The sequence below is a fragment of the Pseudophryne corroboree genome, chromosome 4 (genome assembly GCF_028390025.1).
Source record: "Pseudophryne corroboree isolate aPseCor3 chromosome 4, aPseCor3.hap2, whole genome shotgun sequence".
In the NCBI taxonomy this organism is placed as follows: domain Eukaryota; kingdom Metazoa; phylum Chordata; class Amphibia; order Anura; family Myobatrachidae; genus Pseudophryne; species Pseudophryne corroboree.
The window spans coordinates 924,062,514-924,076,609 of record NC_086447.1 but is presented as its reverse complement, the minus strand read 5'-3'; the positions used below and the strand labels follow the sequence as shown (position 1 = coordinate 924,076,609).

The following is a 14,096-nucleotide window of genomic DNA, read 5'->3' as shown; positions in this document are numbered from 1 at the left end:
TTAATTATCCCGTACTTGGACGATCTCCTTATAAAGGCGAGGTCCAGGGAGCAGTTACTGGTCGGAGTAGCACTATCTCGGGAAGTGCTACAACAGCATGGCTGGATTCTATCATCAATAATTTTTATTGAATTTTATATTGAATGCAAAGAGAAAAAATAAAGAGGGGGGGGTACAGAAAAAAGAACAGGGTGGGGAGGGATGTACACGTCAATGAAATGCAACATACATGTAGAACAAATAACATAACATTAAGTAGGTATACAGGTATCCTAGACATGTTAACGGTTTGCAGTGCACATAGCTAATTCGATAGGGTTTCTCTACTCCGTCTCCAGCATCCGGTGGGAAGCGGTTGACCCCATTATAAGTGTAATATCTAATGTAAACCGAAGGGGAAAGTATGAGATATAAAGCACTCAAGAAGTAGAAGATTTCTCATTCAGGCTGAATTGTAAGGAGGATGTCTTCCCCGGGTGTGATATGAGGGCGGAACCTTCCCCCTCCGTGACGTATTCATGCCATTGGTACCATTTTACAATGGGAGAGGAAGCAGAGGAGGAATAAGGCATACATTCAGTTTCCATAGTATAATGGAAATTAACTTTATGGAACACCTTTAGAGCAGTGGGGACCACCGCCTGTTTCCAGGCTTGGGCCAAGGTTGCCCTTGCTGCAATACAAATGTGTCCCAACACGTACCTCTGGGAGGCTAACACCTCCAGGGGATACATATGTAGGAGAGCCAAGGCTGGGGACGGGCTTAGAGATAAACCCAGAACTTTATTTATCAGTGTAAATACTTCTGCCCAGAAAGTTTGGAGAAGAGGACATGACCAGAAAATATGGTACAAATGTCCCACCTCTCCGCAGTTCCTCCAACACAGTGGTGAGCAGGAAGGCCAGGTGTGCAGTCTGTCCGGGGTCAGGTATAATCTATTCAGTAATTTAATATGCATTTCTGAATGGTTTAAACAGCGAGACATGCGAAATGTTAAACGATATAGTTTCTCCCATTGTGAGTCCGCTATGGGAATACCCAGGTCCCCCTCCCAACGCCTCTGGGCATTAGACTTTTGGTATGGGGCCAATGAGATGAGTGTATTGTACCAATAAGTGATATCTTTAGTTGATGAAGATAATAAGACACGGGATCGAATAGATTGAACTAGAGAGCTGGGGGGAATTTGTAAGATGGGTAAACTCTGGAACCAGTGTCTGATTTGATAGTAGTGAAACAGTTCAGTACTCGGGAGGGAGAATTTATTGTGCAGTTGGGCGAATGACAGGAAAATAGTTCCATCTAATAAGTCTCCAAGGGTATGAATACTACAAGCAGTCCACGTAGAGATATGTAAGTTGGGAATTAACTTACTCACTGCTTTTAGTGAAAGGGTCATGTAGGGGGTAGTGATGGCAGGGAACTTACTCATCAAATTATCCCATATTCGTAGAGAAGAAGCTGTAGAGGGAAGGACACTTAAACCATTGGGACGGAGGACCTTAGGAGTCCACAGCAAATCTGCTAAGGGGTATCCTATGCACCCGACCTCCTCAATATGAGCCCACAGGGGTGCGGGATTGGAGATGTTCCAAGATTTCAGTTGGGCGAGCACACAAGCTTCCTGATACATACTTGGGTCAGGCAATGCGAGGCCTCCCCTGTGTCGGGGAAGTATCATTCTAGCGTTTGCCAGTTTTGGGGGGTGCGATTTCCACAGGTATCTTGTCAGAACAGCTCTGCATTTATCGAGATATGGTTTGGGGAAAGAATAAGGTATAGTGCGAAATAAATACATAAGTTTGGGTAGTAAGGACATTTTAAAGGCAGATAAACGTCCCAGCCAGGATATCTCATACAGCAACCACGAGGATGTCAGGTTCTGGAGAGTGAGTATTAGGGGGGGGAGATTTAAATCGAACACATCAGAGGAGGTAGGGGGAATATGCACCCCAAGGTATGTAAGTGAGTTGAGTTTCCAGTTGTATGGGTATTGGGAACGTAAAGCAGCCGTGAGTGCATCGGGTAATTGGACAGGTAGAGCGTCAGTTTTAGTTGTGTTCAGTTTGTAGTATGATGCTTCACTGAAGGCGTGTAGTATGGAATGTAGATGCGGGAGAGAAGAGGAGGGTTGAGATACGAAGAGGAGAACATCGTCGGCAAAGAGGCACAACTTATGGGAGAGTCCTCCGTGTGTCAGGCCGGGTATGCAGCATCTGCTCTGATTTTAGCTGCCAGGGGTTCAATACCTAGAGCATATATCAAAGGTGAGAGAGGACAGCCCTGGCGGGTACCATTAGTGATTGGGAAGGCGCTCGACAAGAATCCATTGCTAAAAACCCTTGCTGACGGTAAGGTATATAGTGCTAAGATTGACGCCAGAATCTGGGCCGAGAAGCCAAATTTAACCAAAACAGTACGCATATATAGCCAATTTAGTCTGTCGAACGCCTTCTCAGCATCCAATGAGAATAACAAAAATCCCTCGGAGCCATGGGCCCTATCTATCAAGTTAAAAACCCTGCGGGTGTTGTCAGAGGCTTGTCTGCCAGGTACAAATCCCACTTGATCGGGGTGGATCAACAGTGGTAGATAAATACTAAGTCGGGATGCTATCAATTTGGCATAAATCTTAACATCACTATTAAGTAATGCAATTGGTCTGTAATTGTGGCAGTGGGCAGGGTCCTTCCCCGGTTTGGGAATAGCTACTACTTGAGCCTCCAGCATTTCTTTAGGAAAGGTACCAGTACTAGTTATATCGTTAAACAGAGAGGTCAAAATGGGGGAGAGACGGTCCGCAAAGGAGGCATAAAAGTCGTTAATAAACCCATCGGGGCCAGGGGCTTTATCCTTAGGGAGGGATTTAATCGTGGATTCGACCTCTATTGCGGTCCAAGGAGCATTTAAGGCGTCTAGCTGATCAGGGGTTAGGGTGGGGAGATTGACCGAAGAGAGAAACGCTTGTATAGAGTCAGGGGTGGGCTGGAATGTGAGGGGATCAGAATGCAAGTTGTACAGTTTAGTATAATAGTCTGCGAATTGGTTAGCAATATCTAGAGGGTTAGCAAGCTTAGAGCCTGTGGGAGAAAGGATAAATTTAATTCTGTTGCGAGCTCGCAGTGCACGAAGTCTACGGGCTAGCATTTTACCGGGTCTGTTACCTACTAAGTAGAATTTCTGTCGTAGTCTATTGAGGGCCATTTGGGTTCTAAATACCAAGAGTTTTTGTAGTTGGCTGCGGATGTCAGCTAGTTCCTTACGTAAAAGCCGAGTGGGGTGCTTCTTATTCTTGTCCTCAGCTATTTTAAGTCTCTGTTCCAGGTCTAGTTGGAGTCGTTTGGCTTGCTTTTTAAGCGTAGCTCCAGCCTGAATAGCGGAGCCGCGGACGACCGCTTTTAACGCACACCAGTAGTTTGGTAAAGAAGTGTCTGAAGGGGAATTGGTATCTGTATACAGGGACAAGCTGTCTGAGATAATTTTTTTGGCTAGCGCGTCATGCAACAAATGGGGAGATAGTCGCCATGGTCTGGGGGGGCACGGAAGCAGGCCCAATGTGCCACTTCCAATATAGTGGAGCATGGTCGGACCAGGTGATAGGTAGGATATCCACCGCACCGGACTCCTGTAATGTCCATTTATCGCATAACACGAAGTCAATTCGTGAATATGAATTGTGAACTGGTGAAAAGAACGTGTTGTCTCTACCTGAGGGGTAGCGAATTCGCCAGATGTCATATAAGTCAAACTCCGCTACTACATTACGCAGTGCTAGTGAGGGGCCAGAGCGAGTTTTAGGTGTAGTTGAAGGGGGCTGGGATGATTTATCTAATTTGGGATCTAGTACTAAGTTAAAGTCTCCTAGGAGAATTAGGGAGCCGACCCGGACCTTCTGGATAAGCAAGCATAGCTTCCTAATAAAGGCCACTTGGTTCGAGTTAGGTGCGTATAGAGAGACTATAGTGACGGATTTACCCTCCAAAATACCCGTAAGAATTAAGTACCGACCTGCTTTATCTGCAGTTTGGGAGTGGAGAGTAAAAGGGACACCATTTCTAAACAGCAGAGCTACTCCATTTCTTTTAAAGGGTCCGTTAGCGAAATATCCAGTAGTGAACCTATGGTCTTTCAATACAGGGGGATTGTGTGAGGAAAAGTGGGTTTCTTGTAGGGCAACTATATCGGCTTTGTACTTATGGAAGGAGGATAGAGCTAATCTACGTTTGTTGGGGGAGTTTAAGCCCTTAACGTTCAATGAGAGAATACCAACCATACTTATTCAGTTAAAATATCATGCAAGTGACGGCATCCCATCCGGATTGGGGGGGGGGGACACACAAATCACCGAACCGGGGCAATATGCTTAGACATATTAAACAAAAAGGGGAAGAAAAGTAAATAGACCCAGTACATCGGGTCCGCATAGCTACTGCAGGGGAAAAATGAATGCAGTAGATAAACAAGGGGCAGGCGGACTTTACGATCCGCCCAGAGTCATTAAGAAAACAAATAGTTAATATGTAAGGGGAACAACTGCACATCTCCATCTAAACATAAATGGTACACAGGATATAAACATACATTAGAGAAACATCAATGTATCCTAACATGGTATGGCATATCTTGCTAGTGGAAATACATCCGTCTGCTGTAATCAGCGTGTACTAGAAAGATAGGTCATTAAACAGTTAAACAGGTAAGCTAGGGCGAAAATTGAGCGACCACATTTAAGTAGGAGAGTATGCGCTATAAGAACTAGTGGGAAAAGGGTGTATCCCACCTAGAGGGGTTCGAGAGCTGTAAGAGCAACAATAAACAGAATATAATAAAGACGATATCTCTAACGAAATATAGAAGGCATGTTAGAACAATCAGTAATTACGTAATGCGTTCACTCAGTGGACCATTCCGAACGAGGGGGAGGTCGTCTCTCATGAGAGGATGGTAGTTTCACCGAGATGTCCCAGTCTTCGAGCAGCTTCGCTCCGGCTTCCAGTTCTGATATAATATACGTAGAACCTTCATAAAATACAAATAGCTTCACTGGAAAGCCCCACCTAAATCGGTTATCCTGGGCCCGGAGGGCGGTGGTAATCGGGGCTAAGCTGCGTCTTTTAGAAAGGGTGATTGCGGAAAAGTCCGGAAATAATTGCAAGCCTCCTAGGGTATCAGAGTTCTCTGCGTCTCGAGTAGCTTGGAGGATACGTTCCTTAACGGTGAAGAAGTGTACTCTGAGTAATGTATCTCTAGGTAAGGAGTTGGAGAGGAACCGAGGTTTAGGAAGACGGTGAATCCTGTCAATGAGCAGTTCCGCATCTGGTACTCCAGGTAGTAGTTTACGGAACAAGGCCATCGCATATTCGGTCAGATCGGAGTTATCGTCCGAATCGGGTATTCCACGGATTTTAATATTGTTCCGTCTGGAACGGTCCTCCAAATCTGCCATTTTGTTTTTAAATGTGTCCAACTCGTTTTGTTGTTGGTCGTGAGCTGTAATGAGATCGTTATGTGATGTCACCAACTCTTCCAGCTTGCGCTCTAGAGTGTCGGTTCTATCCCCAATGGCTGTCAGCTCAACCTTAACTTCACGTATAGCAGCTGTGAGGTCGTGAGTTAAGTCCGATTTAAAGGCTGTCAAGATTTGGCAAAGGGTCTTCACGGTAAGGGGAGCGTCAGAGTTCGGATCTACGCCTGACACCGAGAGCGAGCTGGTCAGATCAGGTGCATGAGGGCTTTTCGTAGAGGGGGCCGACACTCCTCGAGGTGGCGGGGACGCCTGATGTTGTTTCCGGATCGGGAGAGATACCCGAGGAGGTAGTGTGCCCTTTGCTTTTTTAGGCGCCATATTAAGATAGAGGAAGAAAATGGAGAAAAATAAACGATCTGAGGATGGTGCAGCAGCTGGGTCCCTCCAGGCTGATGTGTTATATAGTAGACAGGGTACTGGTTTTCAGACGTATTCCCATGTTAAACGGTAAGACTCTGGGCGGATAGGGCACATATTAGTAGTCACATCTTGCCGGGCTGCATGAATATAGGGACGTGGGCCGCCTCAAGCTCGATAATGATGGTAGGAAAGCGTCAGGCAGGGCTGAGAGCCGTATCAGAATAGTGTGAGAGGGCACGGTTAGATAGCAGAACGTGTTGCAGTAGCTGCAACCAGCAGCGTATTATATGTCTTCAATAGGTAAAGGCTACATGCAAATGCACAGCATACAGGATGAGTGTGCTGAAGGAGCTACTATGAAGTGACCCTGGATTGTGCTGCTTGTAGTATCAGGAGCTGTTAGAAAATTTTCCAAGATGGCCGCCGCTAGAGTTTGCAGGGCAGAGACTCCTCTTCTCCTTGCTATTGCAGGCACAGGGAGGGAGCTATTGGCCCTTTACAGGTACCTGAGGGTCTGGGGAGGGTCTCCGCCGGTCAGGATATGTGTGGTGTTCCCACAGGAGGTCCGCCGCGGCCGCAACGGGTCCCGGAGCTCGGCGCCGGGACGTCCCCAAAATCGAGGCCCCGGCTTCTGGAGGACACGTAGGCCCCGATCTCGAAGTAGCAGAAAACGACTCTCAGCGGTGCGGGAGGCCTCTCCGGGGAGCTCACAGCAGGCAGCAGCTCACTGGAGGAAACCAAGAGCCAGTAGAGGCTAATTTCAGGTATTTTGTGGCTATTTTAAAGCTCTTATGTGTAGGAGCTTCAGCTCAATGTGACCGAGCAGGTCAGCGTCCAAGCCACGCCCCCCAGCATGGCTGGATTCTAAACATTCCAAAGTCACAACTGGTTCCTTCCACACGCTTACTGTTCCTGGGGATGATTCTGGACACAGAACAGAAAAAAGTGTTTCTCCCGCAGGAGAAAGCCAAGAAGCTGTCATCTCTAGTCAGAGACCTCCTAAAACCAAAACGGGTATTGGTGCATCACTGCACACGAGTCCTGGAAAAAATGGTGGCTTCATACGAAGCAATTCCATTCGGCAGGTTCCATGCAAGGACCTTCCAGTGGGACCTCTTGGACAAGTGGTCAGGATCGCATCTTCAGATGCATCAACTGATAACCCTGTCTCCAAGGACCAGGGTGTCTCTACTGTGGTGGCTGCAGAGTGCTCATCTTCTAGAGGGCCGCAGATTCGGCATACAGGACTGGGTCCTGGTGACCACGGATGCCAGCCTCCGAGGCTGGGGCGCAGTTACACAGGGAAGAAATTTCCAGGGACTTTGGTCAAGTCAGGAGTCGTCCCTACACATAAATATTCTGGAACTGAGGGCCATTTACAATGCCCTAAGTCAGGCAAGGCCCCTGCTTCAAAACCAGCCGGTTCTGATCCAATCAGACAACATCACGGCAGTCGCCCATGTAAACCGACAGGGCGGCACAAGAAGCAGGATGGCGATGGCAGAAGCCACAAGGATTCTCAGATGGGCGGAAAATCACGTACTAGCACTGTCAGCAGTGTTCATTCCGGGAGTGGACAACTGGGAAGCAGACTTCCTCAGCAGACACGACCTACACCCGGGAGAGTGGGGACTTCATCCAGAAGTCTTCCTACTGTTGGTAAACCGTTGGGAAAGGCCACAGGTGGACATGATGGCGTCCCGCCTCAACAAAAAGCTAAAGAGATATTGCGCAAGGTCAAGGGACCCTCAGGCGATAGCTGTGGACGCTCTAGTGACACCGTGGGTGTACCAGTCGGTTTATGTGTTCCCTCCTCTGCCTCTCATACCAAAGGTACTGAGAATAATAAGAAGGCGAGGAGTAAGAACGATACTCGTTGTTCCGGATTGGCCAAGAAGAGCTTGGTACCCGGAACTTCAAGAAATGTTATCAGAGGACCCATGGCCTCTACCGCTCAGACAGGATCTGCTACAGCAGGGGCCCTGTCTGTTCCAAGACTTACCGCGGCTGCGTTTGACGGCATGGCGGTTGAATTCCGGATCCTAAAGGAAAAGGGCATTCCGGAGGAAGTCATTCCTACGCTGATAAAAGCCAGGAAAGAAGTAACCGCAAACCATTATCACCGCATTTGGCGAAAATATGTTGCGTGGTGTGAGGCCAGGAAGGCCCCTACAGAGGAATTTCAGCTGGGTCGTTTTCTGCACTTCCTACAGTCGGGAGTGACTATGGGCCTAAAATTGGGTTCCATTAAGGTCCAGATTTCGGCTCTGTCGATTTTCTTCCAGAAAGAACTGGCTTCACTGCCTGAAGTTCAGACTTTTGTAAAGGGAGTGCTTCATATTCATCCCCCTTTTGTGCCTCCTGTTGCACCTTGGGATCTCAATGTGGTGTTGAGTTTCCTAAAATCACATTGGTTTGAACCACTTAAAACTGTGGATCTGAAATATCTCACGTGGAAAGTGGTCATGTTATTGGCCTTGGCTTCGGCCAGGCGTGTGTCAGAATTGGCGGCTTTGTCATCTAAAAGCCCTTATCTGATTTTCCATATGGATAGGGCAGAATTGAGGACTCGTCCCCAGTTTCTCCCTAAGGTGGTATCAGCTTTTCACTTGAACAAACCTATTGTGGTGCCTGCGGCTACTAGGGACTTGGAGGATTCCAAGTTACTGGACGTAGTCAGGGCCTTGAAAATTTATGTTTCCAGGACGGCTGGAGTCAGGAAAACTGACTCGCTTTTTATCCTGTATGCCCCCAACAAAATAGGTGCTCCTGCTTCTAAGCAGACTATTGCTCGCTGGATTTGTAGCACAATTCAGCTGGCGCATTCTGCGGCTGGATTGCCGCATCCTAAATCAGTGAAAGCCAATTCCACGAGGAAGGTGGGCTCATCTTGGGCGGCTGCCCGAGGGGTCTCGGCTTTACAACTTTGCCGAGCTGCAACTTGGTCAGGGGCAAACACGTTAGCTAAATTCTACAAATTTGATACACTGGCTGAGGAGGACCTTGAGTTCTCTCATTCGGTGCTGCAGAGTCATCCGCACTCTCCTGCCCGTTTGGGAGGTTTGGTATAATCCCCATGGTCCTTACGGAGTCCCCAGCATCCACTAGGACGTCAGAGAAAATAAGAATTTACTCACCGGTAATTCTATTTCTCGTAGTCCGTAGTGGATGCTGGGCGCCCATCCCAAGTGCGGATTGTCTGCAATACTTGTATATAGTTATTGCCTAACTAAAGGGTTATTGTTGAGCCATCTGTTGAGAGGCTCAGTTATATTTCATACTGTTAACTGGGTTTAATATCACGAGTTATACGGTGTGATTGGTGTGGCTGGTATGAGTCTTACCCGGGATTCAAAATCCTTCCTTATTGTGTCAGCTCTTCCGGGCACAGTATCCTGACTGAGGTCTGGAGGAGGGGCATAGAGGGAGGAGCCAGTGCACACCAGATAGTACCAAATCTTTCTTGTAGAGTGCCCAGTCTCCTGCGGAGTCCGTCTATTCCCCATGGTCCTTACGGAGTCCCCAGCATCCACTACGGACTACGAGAAATAGAATTACCGGTGAGTAAATTCTTATTTTCTGGCCTCATCCGTCCTCGCGCTGCGCAAAACGCCGCTTTGGCATCAGCCGAACAAGGAAGCCTTATCTCGGGGACATCCATGTTGTGCACGGAAACAGCCGGAAGGACCGCCGGCCACAAAAATGCTGCCAAATCATTGTGGTAATAAATGAGGGGGATCACCCACCCAGTACCATGACCCCCTACCCTTCTCCGGCTATGTGCGGAAGTGTTTTCCAGTAGGACTGTGGAGAAGAGTGTAAAATAAATAACGACAAAATATCAGCAACAAATATATAATAGCCATGATTGCATAATCGCATATGAAAATATTACAGCCAGAGTAAATCTGGCCTTGTGTCTCTGTGATACGTTATTCCTCGGAATCCCAGTGACTCTGCAGCCACTTCCAGCAGTGTTAGGTCGGGGGAAGGGGGTACAGGGGGAACATGTGACACTTTCTGGCAGCGTTTTTCTGTTCTGCGTGATACTCCTACATGATCTCACCCAGAAAGCTTGTTCCGGGACTCTAAAGTAACGACACGGCCCGCGTCTCTATCGTCCAATGACTGTCTGGCATATAGAACACGAGGGAGGTCTGTGGGGAGCAAACGGCAAACTGGACGTCCGTCCCTGAACGCTTACACTCAGTGCTTCAGGGTGTCACAAGGACAGGTTCCCCAGTGTTCCCGAGGAAGTCACAGTAATGAACACATTGCTCATCTGGTTTTGGCCCCGGCTTATTTCTTGGGAACTTGACTTGAATTTTTGTTTAACTATATGTGGCCTTCTTTTCTCCTGGAATGACTCTTATGTTGTGTAACACAGAGCTGCACTGACATATGGAAACGTACCATAGATAAGTGTAAGTTCTGGGTGGAGCACATTCAGCTGAAAGGGGCCCCATATCCGTCTGACATGTCGTGGGCGATCACCCCGGCAGTCTCCGGGGGGCAGGATCGGCCAAGATACATCGGATGCTGTCCGTTTAGGCTGGGGCCCCACACAGCGGTACAGCGGGTCCCACTTGGCAATAAGTAGCCTGCACAGGGGCTTCTATGCGGCCGCCCACACATAGGCGGCGGTGACGCATCCACCGGACCCAACCGCCGGGTGACAGGGCGACTGGATTTCACGTTGCACGCATACTTTTGAATGCAGCTGTGCCGCACTTTGTTTTACACTTGAAATCTCATCGGATCCTGTTCTGCGGCATCCGGCGTTGCCGTATATGTGTGTTCCCAAAACGCACCTTCCTGCCAGGCGGGACCCGCTGTTCCGCTATGTGTGGCCCCAGACTTAGGCTGAAACTAGATCTTTAATTGTAATCGTTTTCTTGTGGCCCGTCATCCTCTTGTGTGCCATTTATTTTTTAGAAGTGGATACTTCTAATAAAACTGCAGATTATTTTTTGTATCATGCGATGTCCCTGAACCACCGTCACTTATTCCTGGGACATTTTCTTAAGGATAAAATTATTTCTGAAAGTGGGGGAAACAATAGTTCAGTGATTATATTGAATCTTAAATTAAGAAATTAACATTTAAAAGTTTCATTAAAATGTATTTTCTAATCTCTTTGTCCTGAAGGTGGGATAGATGTCGCTTCAGGGTCCAGACGCCCCCCTCCTGAGATGTCAGGCAGAACGTCTGCTCCCGGTATGTAACCGTGTTTCATTTCATCCATATTGCGATTTGTGACACTTGCTGGAAGCAAATAGAAGGAAGATAGAGCCTATTATATACTACAGGCTGACACTGGCAGAACCCCAGCTCTGCTTACCTTCCACAGAGAAACCTGCTCACTCACTCCCCCTACAGGCTGACACTGGCAGAACCCCAGCTCTGCTTACCTTCCACAGAGAAACCTGCTCACTCACTCCCCCTACAGGCTGACACTGATGGAACCCCAGCTCTGCTTACCTTCCACAGAGAAACCTGCTCACTCACTCCCCCTACAGGCTGACACTGGCAGAACCCCAGCTCTGCTTACCTTCCACAGAGAAACCTGCTCACCCACTCCCCCTACAGGCTGACACTGGCAGAACCCGAGCTCTGCTTACCTTCCACAGAGAAACCTGCTCACTCACTCCCCCTACAGGCTGACACTGGCGGAACCCCAGCTCTGCTTACCTTCCACAGAGAAACCTGCTCACTCACTCCCCCTACAGGCTGACACTGGCGGAACCCCAGCTCTGCTTACCTTCCACAGAGAAACCTGCTCACTCACTCCCCCTACAGGCTGACACTGACGGAACCCCAGCTCTGCTTACCTTCCACAGAGAAACCTGCTCACTCACTCCCCCTACAGGCTGACACTGATGGAACCCCAGCTCTGCTTACCTTCCACAGAGAAACCTGCTCACTCACTCCCCCTACAGGCTGACACTGGCAGAACCCCAGCTCTGCTTACCTTCCACAGAGAAACCTGCTCACCCACTCCCCCTACAGGCTGACACTGGCAGAACCCCAGCTCTGCTTACCTTCCACAGAGAAACCTGCTCACTCACTCCCCCTACAGGCTGACACTGACGGAACCCCAGCTCTGCTTACCTTCCACAGAGAAACCTGCTCACTCACTCCCCCTACAGGCTGACACTGGCGGAACCCCAGCTCTGCTTACCTTCCACAGAGAAACCTGCTCACCCACTCCCCCTACAGGCTGACACTGGCGGAACCCCAGCTCTGCTTACCTTCCACAGAGAAACCTGCTCACTCACTCCCCCTACAGGCTGACACTGACGGAACCCCAGCTCTGCTTACCTTCCACAGAGAAACCTGCTCACTCACTCCCCCTACAGGCTGACACTGGCGGAACCCCAGCTCTGCTTACCTTCCACAGAGAAACCTGCTCACTCACTCCCGCTACAGGCTGACACTGGCGGAACCCCAGCTCTGCTTACCTTCCACAGAGAAACCTGCTCACTCACTCCCCCTACAGGCTGACACTGGCGGAACCCCAGCTCTGCTTACCCTCCACAGAGAAACCTGCTCACTCACTCCCCCTACAGGCTGACACTGGCGGAACCCCAGCTCTGCTTACATACCACAGAGAAACCTGCTCACTCTCTCCCCCTACAGGCTGACACTGGCTGAACCCCAGCTCTGCTTACCCTCCACAGAGAAACCTGCTCACTCACTCCCCCTACAGGCTGACACTGGCGGAACCCCAGCTCTGCTTACCTTCCCCAGAGAAACCTGCTCACTCACTCCCCCTACAGGCTGACACTGGCGGAACCCCAGCTCTGCTTACATACCACAGAGAAACCTGCTCACTCACTCCCCCTACAGGCTGACACTGGCGGAACCCCAGCTCTGCTTACATACCACAGAGAAACCTGCTCACTCACTCCCCCTACAGGCTGACACTGGCGGAACCCCAGCTCTGCTTACCTTCCACATAGAAACCTGCTCACTCACTCCCCCTACAGGCTGACACTGATGGAACCCCAGCTCTGCTTACCTTCCACAGAGAAACCTGCTCACTCACTCCCCCTACAGGCTGACACTGGCAGAACCCCAGCTCTGCTTACCTTCCACAGAGAAACCTGCTCACCCACTCCCCCTACAGGCTGACACTGGCAGAACCCCAGCTCTGCTTACCTTCCACAGAGAAACCTGCTCACTCACTCCCCCTACAGGCTGACACTGGCGGAATCCCAGCTCTGCTTACCTTCCACAGAGAAACCTGCTCACTCACTCCCCCTACAGGCTGACACTGACGGAACCCCAGCTCTGCTTACCTTCCACAGAGAAACCTGCTCACTCACTCCCCCTACAGGCTGACACTGATGGAACCCCAGCTCTGCTTACCTTCCACAGAGAAACCTGCTCACTCACTCCCCCTACAGGCTGACACTGATGGAACCCCAGCTCTGCTTACCTTCCACAGAGAAACCTGCTCACCCACTCCCCCTACAGGCTGACACTGGCAGAACCCCAGCTCTGCTTACCTTCCACAGAGAAACCTGCTCACTCACTCCCCCTACAGGCTGTCACTGACGGAACCCCAGCTCTGCTTACCTTCCACAGAGAAACCTGCTCACTCACTCCCCCTACAGGCTGTCACTGACGGAACCCCAGCTCTGCTTACCTTCCACAGAGAAACCTGCTCACTCACTCCCCCTACAGGCTGACACTGGCGGAACCCCAGCTCTGCTTACCTTCCACAGAGAAACCTGCTCACCCACTCCCCCTACAGGCTGACACTGGCAGAACCCCAGCTCTGCTTACCTTCCACAGAGAAACCTGCTCACTCACTCCCCCTACAGGCTGACACTGACGGAACCCCAGCTCTGCTTACCTTCCACAGAGAAACCTGCTCACTCACTCCCCCTACAGGCTGACACTGGCGGAACCCCAGCTCTGCTTACCTTCCACAGAGAAACCTGCTCACTCACTCCCCCTACAGGCTGACACTGGCGGAACCCCAGCTCTGCTTACCTTCCACAGAGAAACCTGCTCACTCACTCCCCCTACAGGCTGACACTGGCGGAACCCCAGCTCTGCTTACCCTCCACAGAGAAACCTGCTCACTCACTCCCCCTACAGGCTGACACTGGCGGAACCCCAGCTCTGCTTACATACCACAGAGAAACCTGCTCACTCTCTCCCCCTACAGGCTGACACTGGCTGAACCCCAGCTCTGCT

At 49.8% G+C, this 14,096-nt stretch overlaps 1 protein-coding gene across 2 annotated transcripts in view; it reads left to right on the top strand.

The window, feature by feature from the left end:
• The window catches only part of MIA3 (MIA SH3 domain ER export factor 3), a 114,977-nt gene that overhangs the window by 82,554 nt on the left and 18,327 nt on the right, over positions 1-14,096 (top strand). For both annotated transcript variants that reach the window (XM_063919040.1, XM_063919039.1), the window contains exon 25: positions 11,037-11,105. In XM_063919040.1, coding sequence (XP_063775110.1) covers positions 11,037-11,105 — 69 coding nt within the window. The remainder of the gene's footprint in view (positions 1-11,036; positions 11,106-14,096) is intronic.